The sequence below is a fragment of the Stenella coeruleoalba genome (genome assembly GCF_951394435.1).
Source record: "Stenella coeruleoalba genome assembly, chromosome: 17".
Lineage (NCBI taxonomy): Eukaryota > Metazoa > Chordata > Mammalia > Artiodactyla > Delphinidae > Stenella > Stenella coeruleoalba.
Genome location: NC_137163.1, coordinates 28,266,276 through 28,286,184, shown reverse-complemented (window position 1 = coordinate 28,286,184; position 19,909 = coordinate 28,266,276). Strand labels below are relative to the sequence as shown.

Here is a 19,909-nt window from a genome sequence, read left to right as displayed (position 1 = left end):
AGATAAATAGCATTTGGTTTTAGAGAATGTACTGTTGGCTTGCAGAGAAGTTTCAAAGCCTTTTGGTTCAGAAACAAAAGAGAATTAAAAGTGGGTATGAGAACACGTAAGGAAACAGGGTAGAACATTAATAGCTTAAATTTTTTTGAGCACATTTTGTACCATACTCTGTTCTAAACACATAAATTATCTCACAGTGCTTACCACAACAACTATATGATACAGGTATTATTATTTTTCATCTCCACTTTTTAGATGAGAACATTAAAGTGAAAAGTGTTAACTATCCAATATCACACAGATAGAAAGTGGTAGAACTGGCATTTGAACTCCAGCAGTTTGAATTTTGCATCTTCACTTTTAACCACACTATACACTAGTGCCTTTGGATAGTAGAAGAGATATCTGAAGAAAGAAGATAAAAATTTAAAGCTTATGGGAGTTTTGAAACACAGGAAAAACCTTTGGATAGTGAAAAGAATTGTGAGGCAAAATTGAAGTGTATGTAACACTTTAAATATATCTTTGAGGGAGTCATAACAGTGCATAGATAATACTTTTTACTTTGCTTTAAAAATATCTTGAAGTACATGTTATACTCAATTTGGTTTTCTTTTAAAATTTAGAACTTGGGTAAATAGGGAAATATTTGTGTGAACGGGCTCATTGTTTTTCCTAGTTGATCTTTAGAAAAAGTGCTTTTGTTACCAAGTCCAAGATCATTCTGCTCAACGAGCAACAGGCTAATAAATCAAGAGGTGAGTTGTTGGGACAAGGAATAGTGACTTTATTCAGAAAGCCAGCCAGCTGAGAAGATGGTGGACTGGTGTCCCAAAGAACCATCTTACCCCAGTTAGAATTCAGGCTCTTTTATAACTAAAAGAGGGGAGGGGGTATGGTTGATTGCTGCGAACTTCTTGGTGTCAAAATCCTTTGTTCTTACATCTGTTCATGTAGGTCAGGTCATGATGTTCCTGAAAACCTCCAACAAGACAAACTTTATACTCTGTTTGCAACTTCTTATCTCTGTATGAGTAGAAAAGTGTTATACCTTTAAAGGTTGGAGTCTTGAGAAAGGGCTGGCCTGTATATTTCAGGCCATTAGGCAACACTCTTAACTTGTAGCAAAAGCAATAGAATACAAAGGTTAAAGTAAAAGAAAAAGATACAATATGGAGTCAGATTTGTTCTTTCCTATTATACTTTGCTCTCCTAATTTTCCTTCTTCTGGTGAGTGATCCTTCAGGTTTTTTTTTTTGTTTTTTTTTTTAAGGGTCTCTGGGAGTAGTCTTTGACAGAGAAACATGTTCCCCACCCCTGCTGTGGGTTACATAAACTAAGAATTAACCTGAGCTCCATTTTGCAATAGCCTGAAGGAACTGCTTTGCCTGCCTTCTCTCTCTCCCCCAATAGGTGGGTTGGGCACTTTCCCAGTCCCTGGGAAAAGGTTGGTCCCCAACCTTTTTGGTACCAGGGACTGGTTTCACGGAAGACAATTTTTCCACAGACCAGGGTGGAGTGGATGGTTTTGGGATGATTCCAGCACATTACATTTGTTGTGCACTTTATTTCTATTGTTATTACATTGTAATATGTAGTGAAATAATTATAAAACTCACCATAATGCTGACAGGCGGTGGAGCTCAGGCAGTAATGAGAATGAGGAGGAGTGGCTGTAAATACAGATGAAGGTTTGTTCACTTGCCCGCTGCACTCAGCTCCTGCTATGCGGCCTGGTTCCTGACAGGCCATGGACCGGTACTGGTCCATGGCCTGGAGGTTGGAGACCCTTGCCTTACCAAATGAGATACTTTTATTCCTCTACCATAGTTTATGCTCTTTGTTGTAGAATTCATCTAACAAACTCCCTTTGATCCTTAGAGCTTAATTCACATATCACAGATGTCTTCTTTAACCCTTTCTCCCTGCCAGGTGAAATTAATCTTTCCCTCACCTTGCTTTCTTAGTGCTCTGAACATAACCACTATCTTACCTTTTATCACATTATTTTGCTGCTGTTTACAGTTTTTCTGTTAACTTGTCAATTTCTTAGGCACACTGGATGATTCTTTTTCATCATTACGTTTATAGCATGTTATAAAAAGTATGTATTAATATATTTTTGAATGACTAATTAGAAGTCATGGGGGACATGACAGTGGGTGAAAGGGAATGTTTTAAAAGTCAGAGATTTTCCAGTAATATACTTTGATTATGAATAAGTAGGAGGAGACTGATGGAAAATTGAGTACTGTTGGTAAATGAGAAATTTGACAAAAAAGGAGATGGGACCAGTTTTTCTCTTTTAGTCTCTAGTTTATGGGAAGGAATTCTACAGTTTCTTAAAGGGCATTCTAAAGCAAGTTAAGAAATAATCTAATAGATTAAAAGATATTTCTTAAATTCAAACTGCATATTTTATTAATTCACCTGAGCTAGCATTTCTTAATTTGGGTGTCAGGGTACAGGCAAGGGGTGCAGTTTTGTGGAACAGATCTGTAAAACACTAAATAGATTTATATTCCCGAGGCTCTTCCTATTTTAAAATAGTCTGCCAGGTTGACAGAGAATGTCAACTTCAGACAGTATAACTATGGTGTAGGGGATGTGGTTTGAATGAGTTCTGAGAACCCAGGTCGTGGACCTTGTGGATATATGTTATATGCATGTTATCTTGTGGATATATGTTATATTGTGATGTAATAAGGTATAATGTATATTTGGTCTTCATCCCCAATTTCTGGCACAGAGCTCCTAAACCCTTGTAATTTCCTTAGTGGTAGGGTTGATAGGAACATCTTCTGTTATAATATTTGGTCTTAGTCCTGGGTTCCACATACAACATCTTCTAAGATTTATAGTGATACATGTCTTTTTATATACCATTGAATAACTGGTGGCTGGATAGCTTCGGGATGGGGGCTGGTCACTGGTAAGACCAAGACTTGAGTGAAGGGTTGGAACTTTCAACCCTACCCCTCAACCTGCTGGGAGGGGAGAGGATCTGGAGATTGACTTAATAACCAGTGTCTAAGGATCTAATCAGTCATGCCTACAGACTGAAACCTTCATAAAAGCCCCTAAACTTCAGGGTTTGTAGAACTTCTAGGTTGGTGGATACATCAAGGTGCTGGGATGGTGACTCACTCAGAGAGGGTACTCCTATGCCCCCGAAAACCCCCTCCCACCCCCAGCTCTTTGCTCTGTGTATCTCTTCCATTTGGTTGTTTCCTGAGTTGTATCCTTTATAAAAAACCAGTAATAGTAAGTGAAGCACTTTCCTGAGTTCTTTCAGCCACTCTAGCAAGTATCAAACTGGATGAGGGAGTTGTAGAAAGGAACCCCTGATTTTGTAACGAGTTGCTCAGAAGTATGGGTATCCCTGACTTGTGTTGGTTTCTGAAGTGGGGGCAGTCTTGTGAGACTGAGTCCTTAACCTGTGGGGTATGTGTAACCTACTTTTTGTTTGCCTGCTCAATTCCTCTTCAACCTTTAAGATTGAGTTCAAGTTACTTCCTGTGCAGAGTGAGAGTCAAGGTGATTTCTAGGTTTCAGTAGAAGAAATTAACTATGTTAATTTTTAATGATTTTCTAAGACCGTTTTTGTAAATTCACTTAGGGTCCATTTTCATCTTATGATGATTTTTGTTTTCTTTTGTAGACTTCGAACTGTAGGGACTCAGGTAATGCATATAAAGGTAGTGAAAATCCTATATGCTTCTCTTAGATATATTCTATAGAAGCATAGCATATTGTTTATTTAACTCATGTGTTCAACAACAACTTAATTCAACTATTTAAATCTGTACAACATGTATGTCAATAGAAGGAAGAAGGTAGTACTTCAGATGAATATGTAAGATTTTCAAGAGGTAAGAGTAAGAAAGCATGTATGTAATTGGTGAACTGGACAGTTAATTCTACCTTAGCCATATTAAAAAAGGGATCTTTTTTCTGGGTTAGGTACTCCCCCACCCCAGTTATTATTTCTGCTATTGTCAGAATGCTGTTCTTTGAAACTCCAGTTCCCTATTGTATTAATATGCAAAGTTGTTCTCTCAACTTTTGTTGTTTGCTAGTGCCTTTGACCTTACTTTACATTATTCATTTTTATCTTTATATATAATCAAAAAATTTCCTTTGTCCTAATTTTTTCTTCTGTTTATTTCCCTGTGTAATTGTGTATCTTTATATGGACTGTTGTAGTAATGTTGTTATTAAGAGAGTTTTGTGATGAATGTTTCTTCAGTGCTGATAGCCTAATATGATACCCTGATTATGAAAATTTTATATTCTTGAGTCAATGGGTAAACTTCAGGAGCACCTTGAATTTTTGAGATTTCAATGTATGATTTTATTTGTTTTTCTGAGAAAATAATCCTTAGCTTTTATCAAATTCTGAACATTGTAACCCAAAAAAGCTATGATCCATAGTTGCTTAAAGGGATAGAGGATATTTGTAGCAGACCCATGCCGTACACTACTTTTAAAGATAGTTGTAATATCAGTTGTAATGCATTTTCAGTCTTCTAAAGCAGGGGTCCCCAATCCCCTGTCCTCAGCCTGTTAGGAACCAGGCCACACAGCAGGAGGTGAACGGTGGGTGAGTGAGCAAAGCTTCATCTGCTGCTCCCCATCACTCATATTACCGCCTGAACCATTGCTCGCACTACTGCCTGAAACATGCCCCTCCCCCGTCTGTGGAAAAGTTGTCTTCCAGGAAACCACTCCCTGATGCCAAAGAGGTTGGGGAGCGCTGTTCTAAAGGATCTGTTGCTCTTGCTAAAATGATTTTCTGCTTTATGAAATTTGAGATACCATAGACTTTTACATTAGTGTGAGTGTATTTTCTTAAAAAGCTGATTTCATCTTGTCAACTGTTTGACATTAATCAAATGTATATATATATGTAATCGCAAGCATTTTTTTTTTCAGAAATGCGAGATAAAATGAGAAAATGGAGAGAAGAAAACTCACGAAACAGTGAGCAAATTGTGGAAGTTGGAGAGGAATTAATTAATGAATATGCTTCTAAGCTTGGAGATGATAGTAAGTTTTTAAATTTATTGTGTTCATGCTCAGCACATGCTTCATTTACAGTTCTTAGTTTTTTTTAAAAAAATTATTATTATGTTTTTCTGCTGTTCATATTAATCTCTCTATGATCTGTTAGTTTTTAAAAAACTTCTTAGGAAGTCTTAATGACAATTTTATTTTGAGAAGGACTTATAATTGTTGGTAGTAGTGAAGCTATCAAATAGGCATTTTTGTTTTAAAGCTCACAAGGCTGTAGTCCTGGTCAGGTCAAAATGTATTTTATAATGATCTTTTGAAACAGTAAAAGTATTAAATAATTAGAGATTTTTTTTTACCTTATATTAAAATATTTTGCATTGCTGAAAACATAAGGTTGCTTTCTTTCCTTAATTCCAGATGTAATACAATAAATCAATTTTCAGTTATGAGTAATGTTCTTTAAAATATCAGAAACAGGAAGAATTTATTATCTAATTTCTGTTCTGAGATTTTTATATTAAATTCAGTTTTTTCCTCTGTGTATCTAGTTTGGATCATATATGAACAGGTGATGATTGCGGCCCTTGACTACGGTCGGGATGACTTGTCATTGGTAGGTATTTAAACTTGTTTTATTTTATATTTAATTTGCTTCATAAATTATGTGTAAGCAGTTAGTATATGGCTGTATTGAATGCTTTCTGTAGGTGGTTTTCAGTGCTACTCTTTTTTTTTTTTTTTTTTTTTTGCGGTACGCGGGCCTCTCACTGTCGTGGCCTCTCCCATCGCGGAGTACAGGCTCCGGACGCGCAGGCCCAGCGGCCATGGCTCATGGGCCCAGGCGCTCCGCGGCATGTGGGATCCTCCCAGACCGAGGCACGAACCCGTGTCCCCTGCATCGGCAGGCAGACTCTCAACCACTGCGCCACCAGGGAAGCCCTCAGTGCTACTCTTGAGTAGCTGGGACTAGCTAGGTACTTTGGGACACAGTATGTTTTTTTATATCTTTTTAACAATCCTGAGAAGTAGATGTTTAGTATCCCAGTTTCACTGAAGAGGTTAAATTAGTTGGTGAAGGTTATCCACTTAATAGGTGAATTATGCCATATTATAGAGTTAAAAATAAGAAGCATATAGTTTAAAACATTTATTTTGGGGGTTGTTAAATGACTTACTTAATATATAATGTTAAGTACTGTTTTACAGTGTTTTAAATGTATATGTTAAATTAGTAGAAAATCCTGACATGTACAGAACATGACTTAAAATATTAATATCAGGTATTTAAGTGGGGCCTGACACATTATGGAAGTAATTTTTAATTTAATTTTAAAATAAAAGAATGATAGCTATATTTTTAAACACTCATGTGTTAGGTGCTATGCTAGAAGCTTTACATCATGGTTTATTTAATCTTTATAATTATTTCTTAATTTGATTTGTGTTGATACTATCACTATATTCATTATATAAATCAGGAAGCAGTGGTTTCTGTTCTTTTGTTCTGTATTTCTGAGCTCTTAAGTGCTCCTTCACACTGCTTCCTCATTTAAGCCCAAAAGAAATACAAAAAAAACAGAAAGTAGAAATACCCAAGAACATATGCATGTCTAATTAGCTTTGTCCTTTTCAAGGTAATTATGTCATGTTGACTATACACATAACTCCAGTGGAGCTACCAGTGATAAAAAATATTCCATGAAACCGTTGTATTACATTTAGAACCTATGAGACATAGTCTTTTGAATACCAACAGAGGTGGCAGCTTATATCTTGAGGGAAATTTTGAAGTTTTTTTTTTGTATAGCAAAATGCCATTTGGTAAAGTAGGAGATTAAGTGAATAGGTAATAACTTCTTTTGTAACACAGTATTTTTCTTTTTAATGGTTCAGAAGTTCAGCACAGCTAGCTTGATTGAACAAGTACTATGAGTTTTGCATGATGTCAGAGAAATAAATGACCATCATTTTCAGTTTTGACTAACTTGAATATTTTTCTTATTATAGAACTTAGAGCCACAGACTTTGAAGCTATATTTCCAGATCATATTAAAATTTACTTTATTATTGGTTAATAGTTTCTTCATTAGTTAAAGGCATTTTTAATCAGTTATGGTTGGGGGAACTAGAGTGGACCATTTTTATCATGCTTAATATTTCTAGCACTTCCAAGACTCTTATAATCCCTTATAGGTTGCTGAGAACATAGTAGATGCTCAATAAATATTTGATTATTTGTATAGTTGAGTTGATGGGTAAATTATGGATATCTGCCAAAAGGAGATTGGTACTCCATTGATATGGTGTCTGTATTTTATGACCCCAAATCACATGTGTACTGACAAGGTGATTGATTAGAATATGACTTCAACAGGGCAAAATTAAACAAAGTGTTAACAGTATTTGCTAGGGACTTGAGGTTACTACCAAAAAACTTAATTTTTATCAAGAGAATGTTTGTGCAATACTTAGGAAGAAAAGGCCAGGAAGCAGTTGTAGTTATTTAAGTGGTGCCTGACACATTATGGAAGCAGTTTTTAAGTGATATGGTAGTAGTATTTGAAGAGTTATTAGTGGACCTCATAATCTGCTCATTTTCTTAGTTAAGAGCTTGATCAGTTTCTGAGAACTGATTGTTGTCCTCACTGTAAGTTCAGAGTTCTTTTACCGCATTATTCATTACTGATTAATTTCACTTATGTCATTAGATCTCAGTAATGAAATTATTTAAGAAAAACATTGAAGACTATGTAAGCCGTTCCTTGTAACCCATTTAGTATATGTAGTGTAATTACTACTCTTCAAGTGTTTTTTACCAGTATTTTTTTTTAGTTTTGTCTTCAGGAGTTGAGAAGACAGTTCCCTGGCAGTCACAGAGTCAAGCGACTAACTGGCATGAGATTTGAAGCCATGGAGAGGTAACTGAATCTTGTAAATAGTGTGATCCTGTTTTAAAATGGCAAACATGGGTTCTTACATTTAGGTCCTTCTATACCCGTGGCAACATCGTTAATTGTGCAAGATCTTTTGCTAGTGAGCTTCAGAATAGTGTCAGAGTGCTTCTCAGCCTAAATCCTGCCAAGTTACTCTCCTTAAATAGAATTTGACTTAAGAGTGTAATCCATTTACCATCTTTGGCCTAGTGGAATTGGGATCATGCTTTGGAGTAAAATAGGCTTCCTATCCTGTTTCTAAGGATTTATTAGCTATTGACCTGGCAAATTATTTAAGATTTTCAGCCTTACTCCTCTGTAAAACAAGAATATTACCAACTTGTCAGGGTTGTTTTGGGAATTAATAATGATATATGTGTAGTGCCCTCACAGGCACTCAAGGTACAGAAGCTATTATTATTATTATTTTATTTATTTATTTATTTTTTGCGGTACGCGGGCCTCTCACTGTTGTGGCCTCTCCTGTTACGGAGCACAGGCTCCGGACGTGCAGGCTCAGCGGCCATGGCTCACGGGCCCAGCTGCTCTGCGGCATGTGGGATCTTCCCAGACCAGGGCACGCACCCGTGTCCCCTGCATTGGCAGGTGGACTGTCAACCACTGTGCCACCAGGGAAGCCCTATTATTATTTTTTTAATTGAGATATAATTGATATATAACATTGTATTAGTTTCAGGTGTATAACATAATGATTTGTTAAATGTGTACTTTGTGAAATGATTACTGCAATAAGTTTAGTTAACATCCATCATCATAGTTATAAATTTCTTTTTTCTTATGATAAGAATGTTTAAGGTTTACTCTGTTAGCAACTTTAAAATGTACAACACTGTATTGTTAACTATAGTAAACCATGCTGTATTTATATCCCCAGGACTTAATTTATCTTATAACTGGATGTTTATACCTTTTGACCACCTTCACCCACTTCTTCCACTCCCCATTCCCTTGTCTGGCAACCACTAATCTGTTCTATGTATCTGTGAGCTCAGGTTCTCTTTGATTCCACATGTAAGTGAGATCATACAGTATTTATCTTTCTCTGTCTGACTTATTACACTTAGCATAATGCCCTTAAGGTCCATCCAGGTTGTCATAAATGGCAGAATTTCTTTCCTTTTTTATGGCTCAGTAATATTCCATTGTATATACAGTTGACCCTTGAGTAACATGGGTTTGAATTGTGTGGGTCCACTTAGTACGTGGATTTTTTTCAATAGTAAATACTACAGTGCTACACAGTCTGTAGTTGGTTGAATCTGTGGATGTAGAACCTTGGATATGGAAGGGCCGATTTTAAGTTATATATGGATTTTCCTTTTTTTAATTTAAATTTTTACTTTTGGCTGTGCTGGGTGTTTGTCGTGGCATGCAGGCTCTTCATTGTGGCACATGGGCTTCTCGTTGCAGCACGCGGGCTTCTCTAGTTGTGGTGCACGGGCTCAGTAGTTGTGATGTGTGGGCTCTCTAGTTGTGGCATGCGGGCTCTAGAGCATGTGGGCTCAGTAGTTGCGGCACGTGGGCTTGGTTGCCCTGTGGCATGTGGGATCTTAGTTCCCCAACTAGGAATTGAACCTTCATCCCCTGCATTGGAAGGCGGATTCTTAACCACTGGACCACTAGGGAAGTCCCCTATGTATGGATTTTCCACTGTGCCGTAGGTTTGGTGCTCCTAACCCACACGTTGTTCAAGGGTCAGCTGTACTTACACCAAACTGTTTTAGCCATTTATCTGTCGATGGACACTTAGGTTGTTTCCATATCTTGGCTGTTATAAATAATGCTGCAATGAACATGGGGGTTCAAATATCTTTTCAAGTTAGTAATTTTATTTCCTTTGGATAAATACCCAGAAGTAGAATTGACTAGATCAAATGGTAGTTCTGTGTTTAATTTTTTGAGGAACTTTTATACTGTTTTCCATAGTGACTGTGCCAATTTACATTCCCATCGACAGTGCACAAGTGTTCCCTTTTCTCCACATCCTTCCAACACTTGGTATGTTTTGTCTCTTTGATAATAGCCATTCTAATAAGTATGAGGTGATATCACATTGTGGTTTTAATTTTCATTTCCCTGATGATTAGTGATGTTGAGCACCTTTTCATGGACTTGTTGGCTATTTGCGTGTCTTCTTTAGAAAAATGTATATTCAGTTGCTCTGACCCCTTTTACTTGGATTGTTTGTTTTTTTGTTATTAAATTATATAATTTCTTATAATATTTTGGTTATTAGCCCCTTATCAGGTATGATTTGCAAATATTTTCTCTAATTCCATAAGTTGCCTTTTGATTCTGTTGATGTTTTTCTTTGCTGTGCAGAAGCTTTTTTAGTTTGATGTAGTCCCACCTGTTTATTTTTGCTTTGGTTGACTTTGCTTTTTGTGTTGAATCCAAAAAATCATCACCAAGATTGATGTCAAGGAGCTTACCACCTACATTTTCTTCTAGGGGTTTTATGGTTTCAGGTCTTATGTTCAGGTCTTTAATCCATTTGAGTTGTTTTTCTGTATGGTGTAAAGATAGAGGTCCAGTTTCATTCAGGCTGTCTAGTTTTCCCAACACTGTTTATTGAAGAGACTGTTTCTCCCCCATGATATATTCTTAGCTCCTTTGTCATAAATTAATTGACCATATATGTGTGGGTTTATGTCTGGGCTGTCTGTTCTGTCCCATTGATCTATGTGTCTGTTTTTATGCCAGTACCTTACTGTTTTGATTACTATAGGTTTGTAATATAGTCTGAAATCAGGGCGCCTAATCCCTCCAGCTTTGTTTTTCTTGCTCAAGATTGCTTTGGCTACTCAAGATCTTCTGTGATTCCATACAGATTTTAAGATTATTCTATTTCTGTGGGAAATGGCATTGGAATTTTAAGAATTGCACTGAATCTGTAGATTGCTTTGGGTACTATGGACATTTGACTAATCTTAATTTTTCCAGTCCTTGAGCATGAGATAATCATCTCATTTATTTGTGTCTTCAGTTTCTTTCATTAGTATCTTACAGTTTGTAGTATATAGGGCTTTCAGCTCTTTGATTAAATTTATTTCTAGGTATTTTATTCTTCTTGATGCAGTTATAAATGGGATTGTTTTCTTAATTTCTCTTTCTGATAGATTCTTATTAGTGTATTGAAACACAACAGATTTTTGTATATTAATTTTATATCTGCAACTTTATTGAATTTATTAGTTGTAACAGTTTTTGATGGAGTCCTTTGCACAAGTAAGCTGTGGTTGTATTCACCTGTCTCGCAATTTTGGATGCAGTGGTTTGCCCTGTAACTTTAATTGTCTGATGGATCTAAGAAGAGTTGTTGGGTCAGCTTTTTTCTTGCGAGGATGGTAGTGATGACTTCCAAGGTCTTTATGTGCCAGACCAGGAACCAGAAATCTTGAGTATCTTTTCATGCAATAATTGGCCATTTATGTATGTTCTTTGGAGAAATGTTTGTTCACATTGTCTGTTTTTAAATTGGGTTACTTTATTTATTTACATCTTTTTATTATTTAGTTGTAAGAGTTCTTTATATATAGTCTAGATACAAGTTTTTTATCATATATATGATTTGCAAAAATTTTCTTACATTATGTGAGTTGTCTTTCACTTGCTTAATGGTGTCTTTGATTACAAAGGATTTTGATTTTTTTATGAAGTTCAGTTCATTTTTTCTTTTGTTGCTTGTCATTGTGGTGTTATTTCTAGAAACCATTGCCTAATTCAAGGTCACAAAGATTACACCTCTTTGCTTCTAATAGTTTTATCGTTTCAGTTTTTGCATTTAGGTCGTTGACACTTTTGAGTTAATATAGTATGAAGAAGGTGTCCAACTTTATTCTTTCTTTTGTGGATATCCCGTTGTTCCAGCACCATTTGTTGAAAAGACTGCTTTCCCCATTTAACTGTCTTGGGCAATTAAATCAATTGAATGTAAACGCAATGTTTTATTTCTGGGCTTTCAATTCTGTTCCATCGATGTATATGTTTATTATATACCACACTGTATCGATCCCAATATTGATATTGTAGCTTTGTAGTAAGTTCTAAAATTGGGAAGTGTGAGTCCTTCAACTTTGTGGGTTTTTTTTTTCAAGATTATTTTGACTGAGTCTCTTAAATTTTTATATTCATTTTAGAGTCAGCTTGTTGTTTCTTACCTTTTTAACTTGGTGTTTTAGGTGAGACAGGGTTAACTTGTACCTCAATTGTAGCAGCTTTTTTCACATAAGATCTATAGATATAGTTTTTCTTAACCCTTTTATTTCTTGGCTTTTGGCTTATGTGTTTATGTATATGTATATTTTAATATCTTTGGATCTTCTCAGCAAAGGGCATGGATAAATAAAAATAAATAAAATAGTATTATTATAGGTTAGCAGAAAATAGTTTTGAATCAGAGGACAGAATGGAAGAAATCTGCAAAGGATTGCTCCTGAATCAGTATTCTACTCTAATACCACTTTTTGTTTTACTTCAAGTAGTATGAGTTCCTAGCCCGTTCTTAAAATATGTGAATAGCAAAGCACATCCCAGAGACCAAGATGAATGATTTTTCAAATTATCTTTTTAACACATTTTAATAGTTATCATTCTACCCTCTTTCCAGCCATACAAAAAATTGATATGGTAACAATAATTTATTTTTAAGTATTAACTCAGGTTTCTAAGAAACCTAGTGAACTTTAATTTCTTTAAGCTTTTATTCTTTAATTGAAACTCATATCATCATTTTACCTAGTAAGGTTTTACTGTTTTTTTCTGAAAGAGTGGCTGTTATATGTTTTTGTAACACAGGACCTTTAACCATTGATTCTCATACATGATTGTGTGAATTAGAATTATCTGTGGCATTTAAAAAATATGTAGTTGCCTAGTCCTCACTACTGAAATCAGTCTGTTAGGGGTGTAATGCAGGAGAATAGACAGGCAGATTTGAGAACGTTGCTGACTAAAGGTAAATTTTTATGGACCTTCAGTGTATTAGGCAAGACTCTCTAGAGAAGCAGAACCAGTGGGATGTATGTATATTTATGTGTGTATATGTGTGTGTATACATATACATATATATATAATGGAGATTTATTATGAGGCAGTTATGGAGGCTAAGAAGTCCCAGGATCTGCTCTCTGTGACCTGGAGACCCAGGAAAGCTGGTGCTGTAATTCAGTCTAAGACCAGGTCTGAAGGCAAGAGAAAGTGAGATGAGATGTCCCAGCTCCAACAGTGTAAGGCAGTAAAAAGAGGTAAATTCTTCCTTCTGCCTTTGTTCTATTCAGGCCCTTGAGGGATTGGATGGTGTCCACCCATATTAGGGAAGGTAATCTGTTTTACTGAGTCCATGGATTCAAATGCTAATCTCATCTGAAACACCCTGAGACATACCCGGAAATAATATTTGATCTCGGCACCCTGTGGTTGACACATAAAACTAATCATCACACCCAGTTTTTACATAAATTACTTTTTTTATTATAATATAACTTAAATATGTTCAAATATAAAACCAGTATTAGTGCCTTACATGTATATTTTCATATAACTGTGAAAACAATGTATGGTTTCTAATAAAATACCAAAAAAACTAGAAAGTACTAAAATTCAAATTATCATTCTATTAATGAAGTGAATGAATAGTTTCCTCTGTCATTTCCAATATATTTCCTAGAAGTTATATAGTTGGGAAAAGATCCCCAAGTGATTCTCATGTACTGTGTCTTGTGAGAACCCGTGCTCTATGGCATTAATTTTGCCCTTGTTTATATACTGTTTATATACTTTATTTTATACTTGTTTAATGATACTATTTTCTCTTTCTCCATATAGTTGCAGGTTCTTACGAGGCTAGCATACCTACTATATAATCATGTGTTTGGTGTCCAAACTAATTTTCTTTTTTTGAGCTATTGCTAAGTCTGATTAACTTAGTGTACAGTGATGTTATTTGGACTTTGCATGGTATGGACATATTTACAAATTAAGTCTGATTTTATTTTTCTCAGTAGTCTGCTACAGTAGTCAAATATTCTTAGCTACTGGCATGACCACAACCACAGATACAGGCTTGGTCACTAAAATTGTGGGCTGGTGTTTGATTAAAAGATGTGTCACCATGATGATATAGAATATTCATGTGTTGAATAACATTAAGAGAAAAATAAAAAAATTATCATAGGGAACTTAAGAATAGATCACAAGAGTATATCTGCCGTCCCTAGTTTTATAAATACTGCTGTAAAAGTGTTTAAACATCGTTTTTTGCTTTCTCTAAAGATCTATATCCGGAAGTGGAGAAATTGATTGGAAGGGAGTTGGGGGTTGTGGATATGGTTAGGAGGGAATTTCAGAATCACTCGACTATGTCCTTGTATTCCAAATAAGATCACGGTGTATAGGAGCATATTGTTAGGTAAAGTTCTTTATGTGATTTCTGATGTATTCCTCCCTTTGATTGAGTATCATATAATGTTAATTTTGGCTTCTTAGTTATATCCTGCCATATTTGATTATTTTTTCATTTGATAAACTTGTTAACTATTTCCCATATGAGACTAACCCAGCAAAGTGTATTATGTATGCATACTTAATAGGTACTTAATGAATTGAACTTCACCAGCTCAACTAAGAAAAGCTGTCATAAATATTTATTAAAGGAGAACTAATACTTAGATCATTTCCTTGTGAATATATTTGTTAAAATTAAACTTTTTTTCATGGTTTATTAGCTGTAATTCTATGTATAACTAGGACCACAAAGGTGTCTCTTTGAGCTGCTAGTTTTTACCTTTGTATTTAGGCCAAATTGAATCAGTATGTTTTTGAAGTAAGTTTTTCTATAAATACTTTATACATTTTTTTTTTTTTTTGCTTAGAAAATGACATTGTAGCAAACTTGCTGTCATGTGAAGATCAGAAGAGGCTTAGTAGCAATTGTAAATGCATATAAAGTCCTGCCAGTTTAATTATTTTCTGTATTTACTATTTGTCACTAAATTTTAAGGTAATGATTCTTGATATTTGTTTTTCTTTTTAAATAGATATGATGATGCTATACAGCTATATGATCGAATTTTACAAGAAGATCCAACTAACACTGTAAGTTAGCTGGTTGTGCTGAAGATCAATTCGTTTTAAGAAGTGAAATTAATTTATTTTGGAAATAATGGAAAAAAACATATGGAACCATGTTCTATTTTGTTATTTTAAATATTTCATGATGGGCCATGTAAAAAAAATAGGTTTAAAATTCTTCAGTAAAATTTGATTTACAATATCTCTTATTAGAAAGAAGCTAGTTGAAATTTAGAAAGAATGAATTTTATGTGCTTGCAAAAAAAAACACCTAGCAGAGCTTATTGTTTCTGTAATACTTTGAAGTTTATGGAATACTAACTTCTCTGGTTTGGGTAGTTATATTTTAGTTGTCTTCATCAAAAATGAAAGACGTCACCTCAGTAATTAGTATATGGAATTGATTAATGAAGGCTTTTTTTTTTCAGTTTTGCTTTCTTCCTTATACCTGAATAGGGATATATATATGTATATGTTTTCCTTAATATAACATCTTTAATTCTGATTTTGAACAAATATTTATCTCAGTTTATTGGGCAGAAGATTTGTTTCAAATATACTTATGTAGTTTATCTGTTTTAAAAACACCCTGGTGAAAATTTTTTTTTTAATATTGAGAACATTTTAGTTTACTATATTGGCATAATGGCTTCCCTCAGACTTACCTTTTACTAAATGAAAAGTCAGAGATGCTAGATACGTATCAGGCGTTTCAGTGTTTCATATTATTCTATCCATACACACATATGCCTGCTAAAGTAAAGTAAATATTTTTAGAGTTTTTAAATAATAATCAGTTTGAGTTTGTTTTTTCCCTTTATAGAGACAGATTGTTATGTTAACACATAATACAACTACGTGAAGGTTTTCTCTTATTTGCCAAGTAGTTTATTAAAAATATACATTTTAAAAAGTCATATAATGTATGATTGTGGATTAAAAGATGCAGAAATACTGATTGAACATTGGTAACTTGATTCATTTTAAATTATTTATGCTAAGTTTGGAAGTTAATATTGAAGTATGCAATTTTTAGATAGCATTTATACCAGGCATTTATTGGTCATAAATCCCTGATCTCTCCTTGCCCCTTTTGTTACCTGTAGGAATATGTATTTTTTTTTGCTTGAATAATATTTTTTCCCAGCTTTATTGAGATATAATTAACATTGTGTAAGTTACACAACTTGGTGATTTGATATGTGTATATATATATTGTGGAATGGTTTAGATTATTGCTTTTAATACAGTCTCACCCCAGGGATATTTTCTCTGGAAACTTTCTAGGTGTTGTGTTTTGTAGATATTTGAGTGGTAAGGATTCATCATTTTGTGAGGATTCTCAAAATATAGAAAGTTCAGGGAAAATTTTGACAGAGCTGCAAGCCTACCTGTTATTAAAAAAACCCAGTTAATTTAGATATCCCAAATAAAAAGAGAGTTAAAATTGAGAAGTTCTGAATAATCCTTAAATCTTATTTATCCTAATAGCTTACCATCTGTCTTAATAAAACAGTCCCTTATAAAAAGCCCCATTTTTCTTTTCCTAGAGATTTTCTCATGTACTTATTTCAGCTCTAAGACTTTACCACAGTTTCAAAGGTATTCATTTTTTACACAGCGATATTTCTGTGTAATATGAAATATGACATCAGATTTCTGAAAAGTTGTTTCATGTAGTTTTCTCATACTAGTTTAAAAGATTAATAGTTTGTAATTTATTTTTTTGAATTAGGAGTCATATTTTACTTCTCTCAGTTTAAGTTGGGCATATTTTAAATAAAGTATTTCACTACTTCAGATTCTCAGATAATATGTAACTAAATATTATTCTATCTTTGTAGTACTTTCCATGTTTTATGGTTTGGCTCCCCTCATAGACTATGTATGAGGGGGTAATAACTAAATTATTTAGTTGTTAGGTAAACATTTTTGAACAAGGTAACTAAATTCAGCTTTGCTAGATGTCAAATGTTATTTTTATCTAGTCTCCCCTCAGTCCCTTCTGTCCTTCTGTAAATGTTTATTGAGTACCTGTGAAGAGCCACGAAAATGTTGGTGTTACTAAGAATAAAGACACTATTTCTGTTACTGTATCCATAGAAAGCACTGTGTTAGACATTAAGGGAGAAAAACAAAGGCATATAAGACCTAGAACTAATAAAGTCTAGTAGGGGAAGACTTTACTTACATTAAACAGTAAAGTTACTATGTAGAAGACACGATAGTTATAATTCAAGCTTTTATACTGTAGAGCTTTGCATAGTCTAAAGCTGATCATGTGACTCTTTCATCTGCTTCTGTGTTCCTATATATCCAGTATAGAAATGAGGCTGTTCATTAAAGCTTTAAGGAGCTCTCTTTCCCTCTCACATTCATTCATTATTTTTTCAAAAAATGTTTGTTGAGTGCTTGCAACATGCTTGTTGTGGAGACTATCAGGATGAATTAGACACCATCCTTGACTTTGTTTTTAGAGAGATAGCATGATATAATGAACACATTATGGACTTTGAAATAGACTTATTGAATCCTGACTCTGGTGATTTGCTGCATTACTTTTGAGCCTTGTAGGCCTTGAAGGATGAGTATGGCTTAAATAAGACAAAGGTGGTAGGCTGGGGAAAGACATTGTATCCCATGAATGACATGAGTAAGCCTTAGCATTATTAAAGTACATGGCCTACCTAGGGAAAAAAGAATAAAGTGATTAAAATGGAAGTTTTCAGATTTTGGGAGATTGCTTAAATGGGACATCTCATCTATTTTTAAAAAGCTGTAAAATATTCTTTTGAAAAAAGTAACATGTACCCATGTTAAAAAATTACAAACAGTACAGAGTATATGGTGAAAAATAAGTCCTCCCACCCCTGATCTCAAGTCCTCCTTCACTTAGGCAAACGTTGTTAACAATTTCTTAAGAACTCTTCCAGAAATTTTTTCTCATGCACACACAAATAGGTGTGTGTGCATGTGTGTCACTTTTGACAGGGAGAGTGGTTGGAAATGCAAATGGTAGCATACTCTACCTAGCAATATCTTTTAAAGTTCGTGTGCTGTCAGCACATCCTTTACCTCATCCTTTAGGTACCTGCATAGCATTGTAATGCATGGATATATAATCCCTGTCTTGATGGAAAACTTTCTTTTAATTAAGTCCCCTTGGTATCTGATATATTCTTCCCAGAAGCAGTGTTGCAGTACATGTCATTTGTAGGATAGATTCCTAGAAGTGAAGTCTCCTAGTCTGGAGGTCCATGTATTTTAAAATTTGATAGTTGTTACCAGATTTCCCTCCACAGAAGCTTTTTAGCTGTCTATACTCATTTATTTGGTATATGAGAGTGCTTCTTGCCCTGTATCCTCCCAGGTGGTATATTATCAGCTTTTTTTGTGTTTAACCTTTGCCAGTCTAATTAGTTAAAAATGTTACTTTGTTTTAATTTGCATTATGAGTGATGTTTAATATCTTCTAAAGGGCTTAAAGGGCCAGGTGTATTTCTCTTTTTGAACTGCCTCCTTTAACACGATTTTCGCATGAAATTTCATTTCTATTCTTGTTGAAGAGAGGGCATGGTTCTGGTGCTCTTTGTAAGTTTTAACCTCCCCCTTCTTCCTGACTGATTTACTGCTGAGGAAAACTAGGGCTCTAAGGAACAATATTTTATACCTTTTAGTTGGTTCATTGTTCAGAGTGACTAGCGATACAAGAAAGTCTACATTTGTGAACCTCCTGGTATGTTACACTTTAGAATTTTAATTTTTTTCTGCATTATCAATACATTTTTATTTCTTTTTTTGTTTTTAATTGAAGTATAGTTGATTTACAATATTCTGTTAGTTTCAGGTATACAGCATAGTGATTTGGGCCTTTTTGCAGATTAGATTCCATTATAAGTTATTACAAGATATTGGGTGTAACAGAATTTTAATTTTTTTTTTTTTTTTGCGGTACGCGGGCCTCTCACTGCCGTGGCCTCTCCCGCTGCGGAGCACAGGCTCCGGACGCGCAGGCTCAGCGGCCATGGCTCACGGGCCCAGCCACTCCGCGGCACGTGGGATCTTCCCGGACCGGGGCACGAACCCGCGTCCCCTGCATCTCCAGGCGGACCCTCAACCACTGCGCCACCAGGGAAGCCCCAGAATTTTAATTTTTATTCTTAGAAAATGGAGAATGAAGTCAAATTTTGATTAGTGAAATTCCACCAGATTTTTTTTTAGAGATAACTTTGTCAGTAATACGGGAGTTGGTTTGAAAGAGGTGAAAAGAGATGAAATAGTAATTTGGAGGCTGTTCTGTCTTAGGCTAGAGATTATGGGGATCTAAACCTAGGATAAGTAGAATTGAAGAGGATGGGGGTTGGATGAAAGTATATTTTGCAATAAAAATATACAAATGATGCAAACTTAGATATGAATGTTATTTTAGAAGGATAACTCTGAAGTATGAAAATTTTCGTCACCAGCTCATCAAAATCAAGTATTGAATTAGGCTCACTGTGAGCTTTTTATCCTTTAGATTACCCCAACACCGGTCAGTTTTTTGTTTGCCTGCTTTTAAAGTAAAAGTAGGCTTTTCATCCTTTGAAAGCTCTTTGAGGGAAAAATTATGTCCATTGCATGCAACAATGCCTAGCATATATGCCTTCAGTAAATACTTGTTGAATGAATGAATGCCTTTCAGAAAGAAAGTACAATAATTCTTATCTTTTTAGTTATATTTCATATTTCAGAAAGATCAGATTTTGCCTCCAATTGTGAAGTGCCTGTTATGATATATGAAATATTTGAAGTCTTATTTTGGAATTAGATGTAATTGCCTCTGTGCCAAGAGTGAAGATGGTTTATTTTTTTTTTAATAAATTTTA

At 34.7% G+C, this 19,909-nt stretch overlaps 1 protein-coding gene across 10 annotated transcripts in view; it reads left to right on the top strand.

The window, feature by feature from the left end:
- EMC2 (ER membrane protein complex subunit 2) overlaps nucleotides 1-19,909 on the top strand; it is a 617,592-nt gene that overhangs the window by 5,447 nt on the left and 592,236 nt on the right. For all 10 annotated transcript variants that reach the window (XR_013824672.1, XR_013824673.1, XR_013824674.1 and 7 more), the window contains exons 2-5: nucleotides 4,936-5,049; nucleotides 5,565-5,629; nucleotides 7,849-7,934; nucleotides 15,008-15,065. Coding sequence is in view for 2 of the 10 variants with exons in the window: in XM_079902190.1 (XP_079758316.1) it covers nucleotides 4,936-5,049; nucleotides 5,565-5,629; nucleotides 7,849-7,934; nucleotides 15,008-15,065 (323 nt within the window). In the remaining 8 variants the exon portion in view is untranslated. The remainder of the gene's footprint in view (nucleotides 1-4,935; nucleotides 5,050-5,564; nucleotides 5,630-7,848; nucleotides 7,935-15,007; nucleotides 15,066-19,909) is intronic.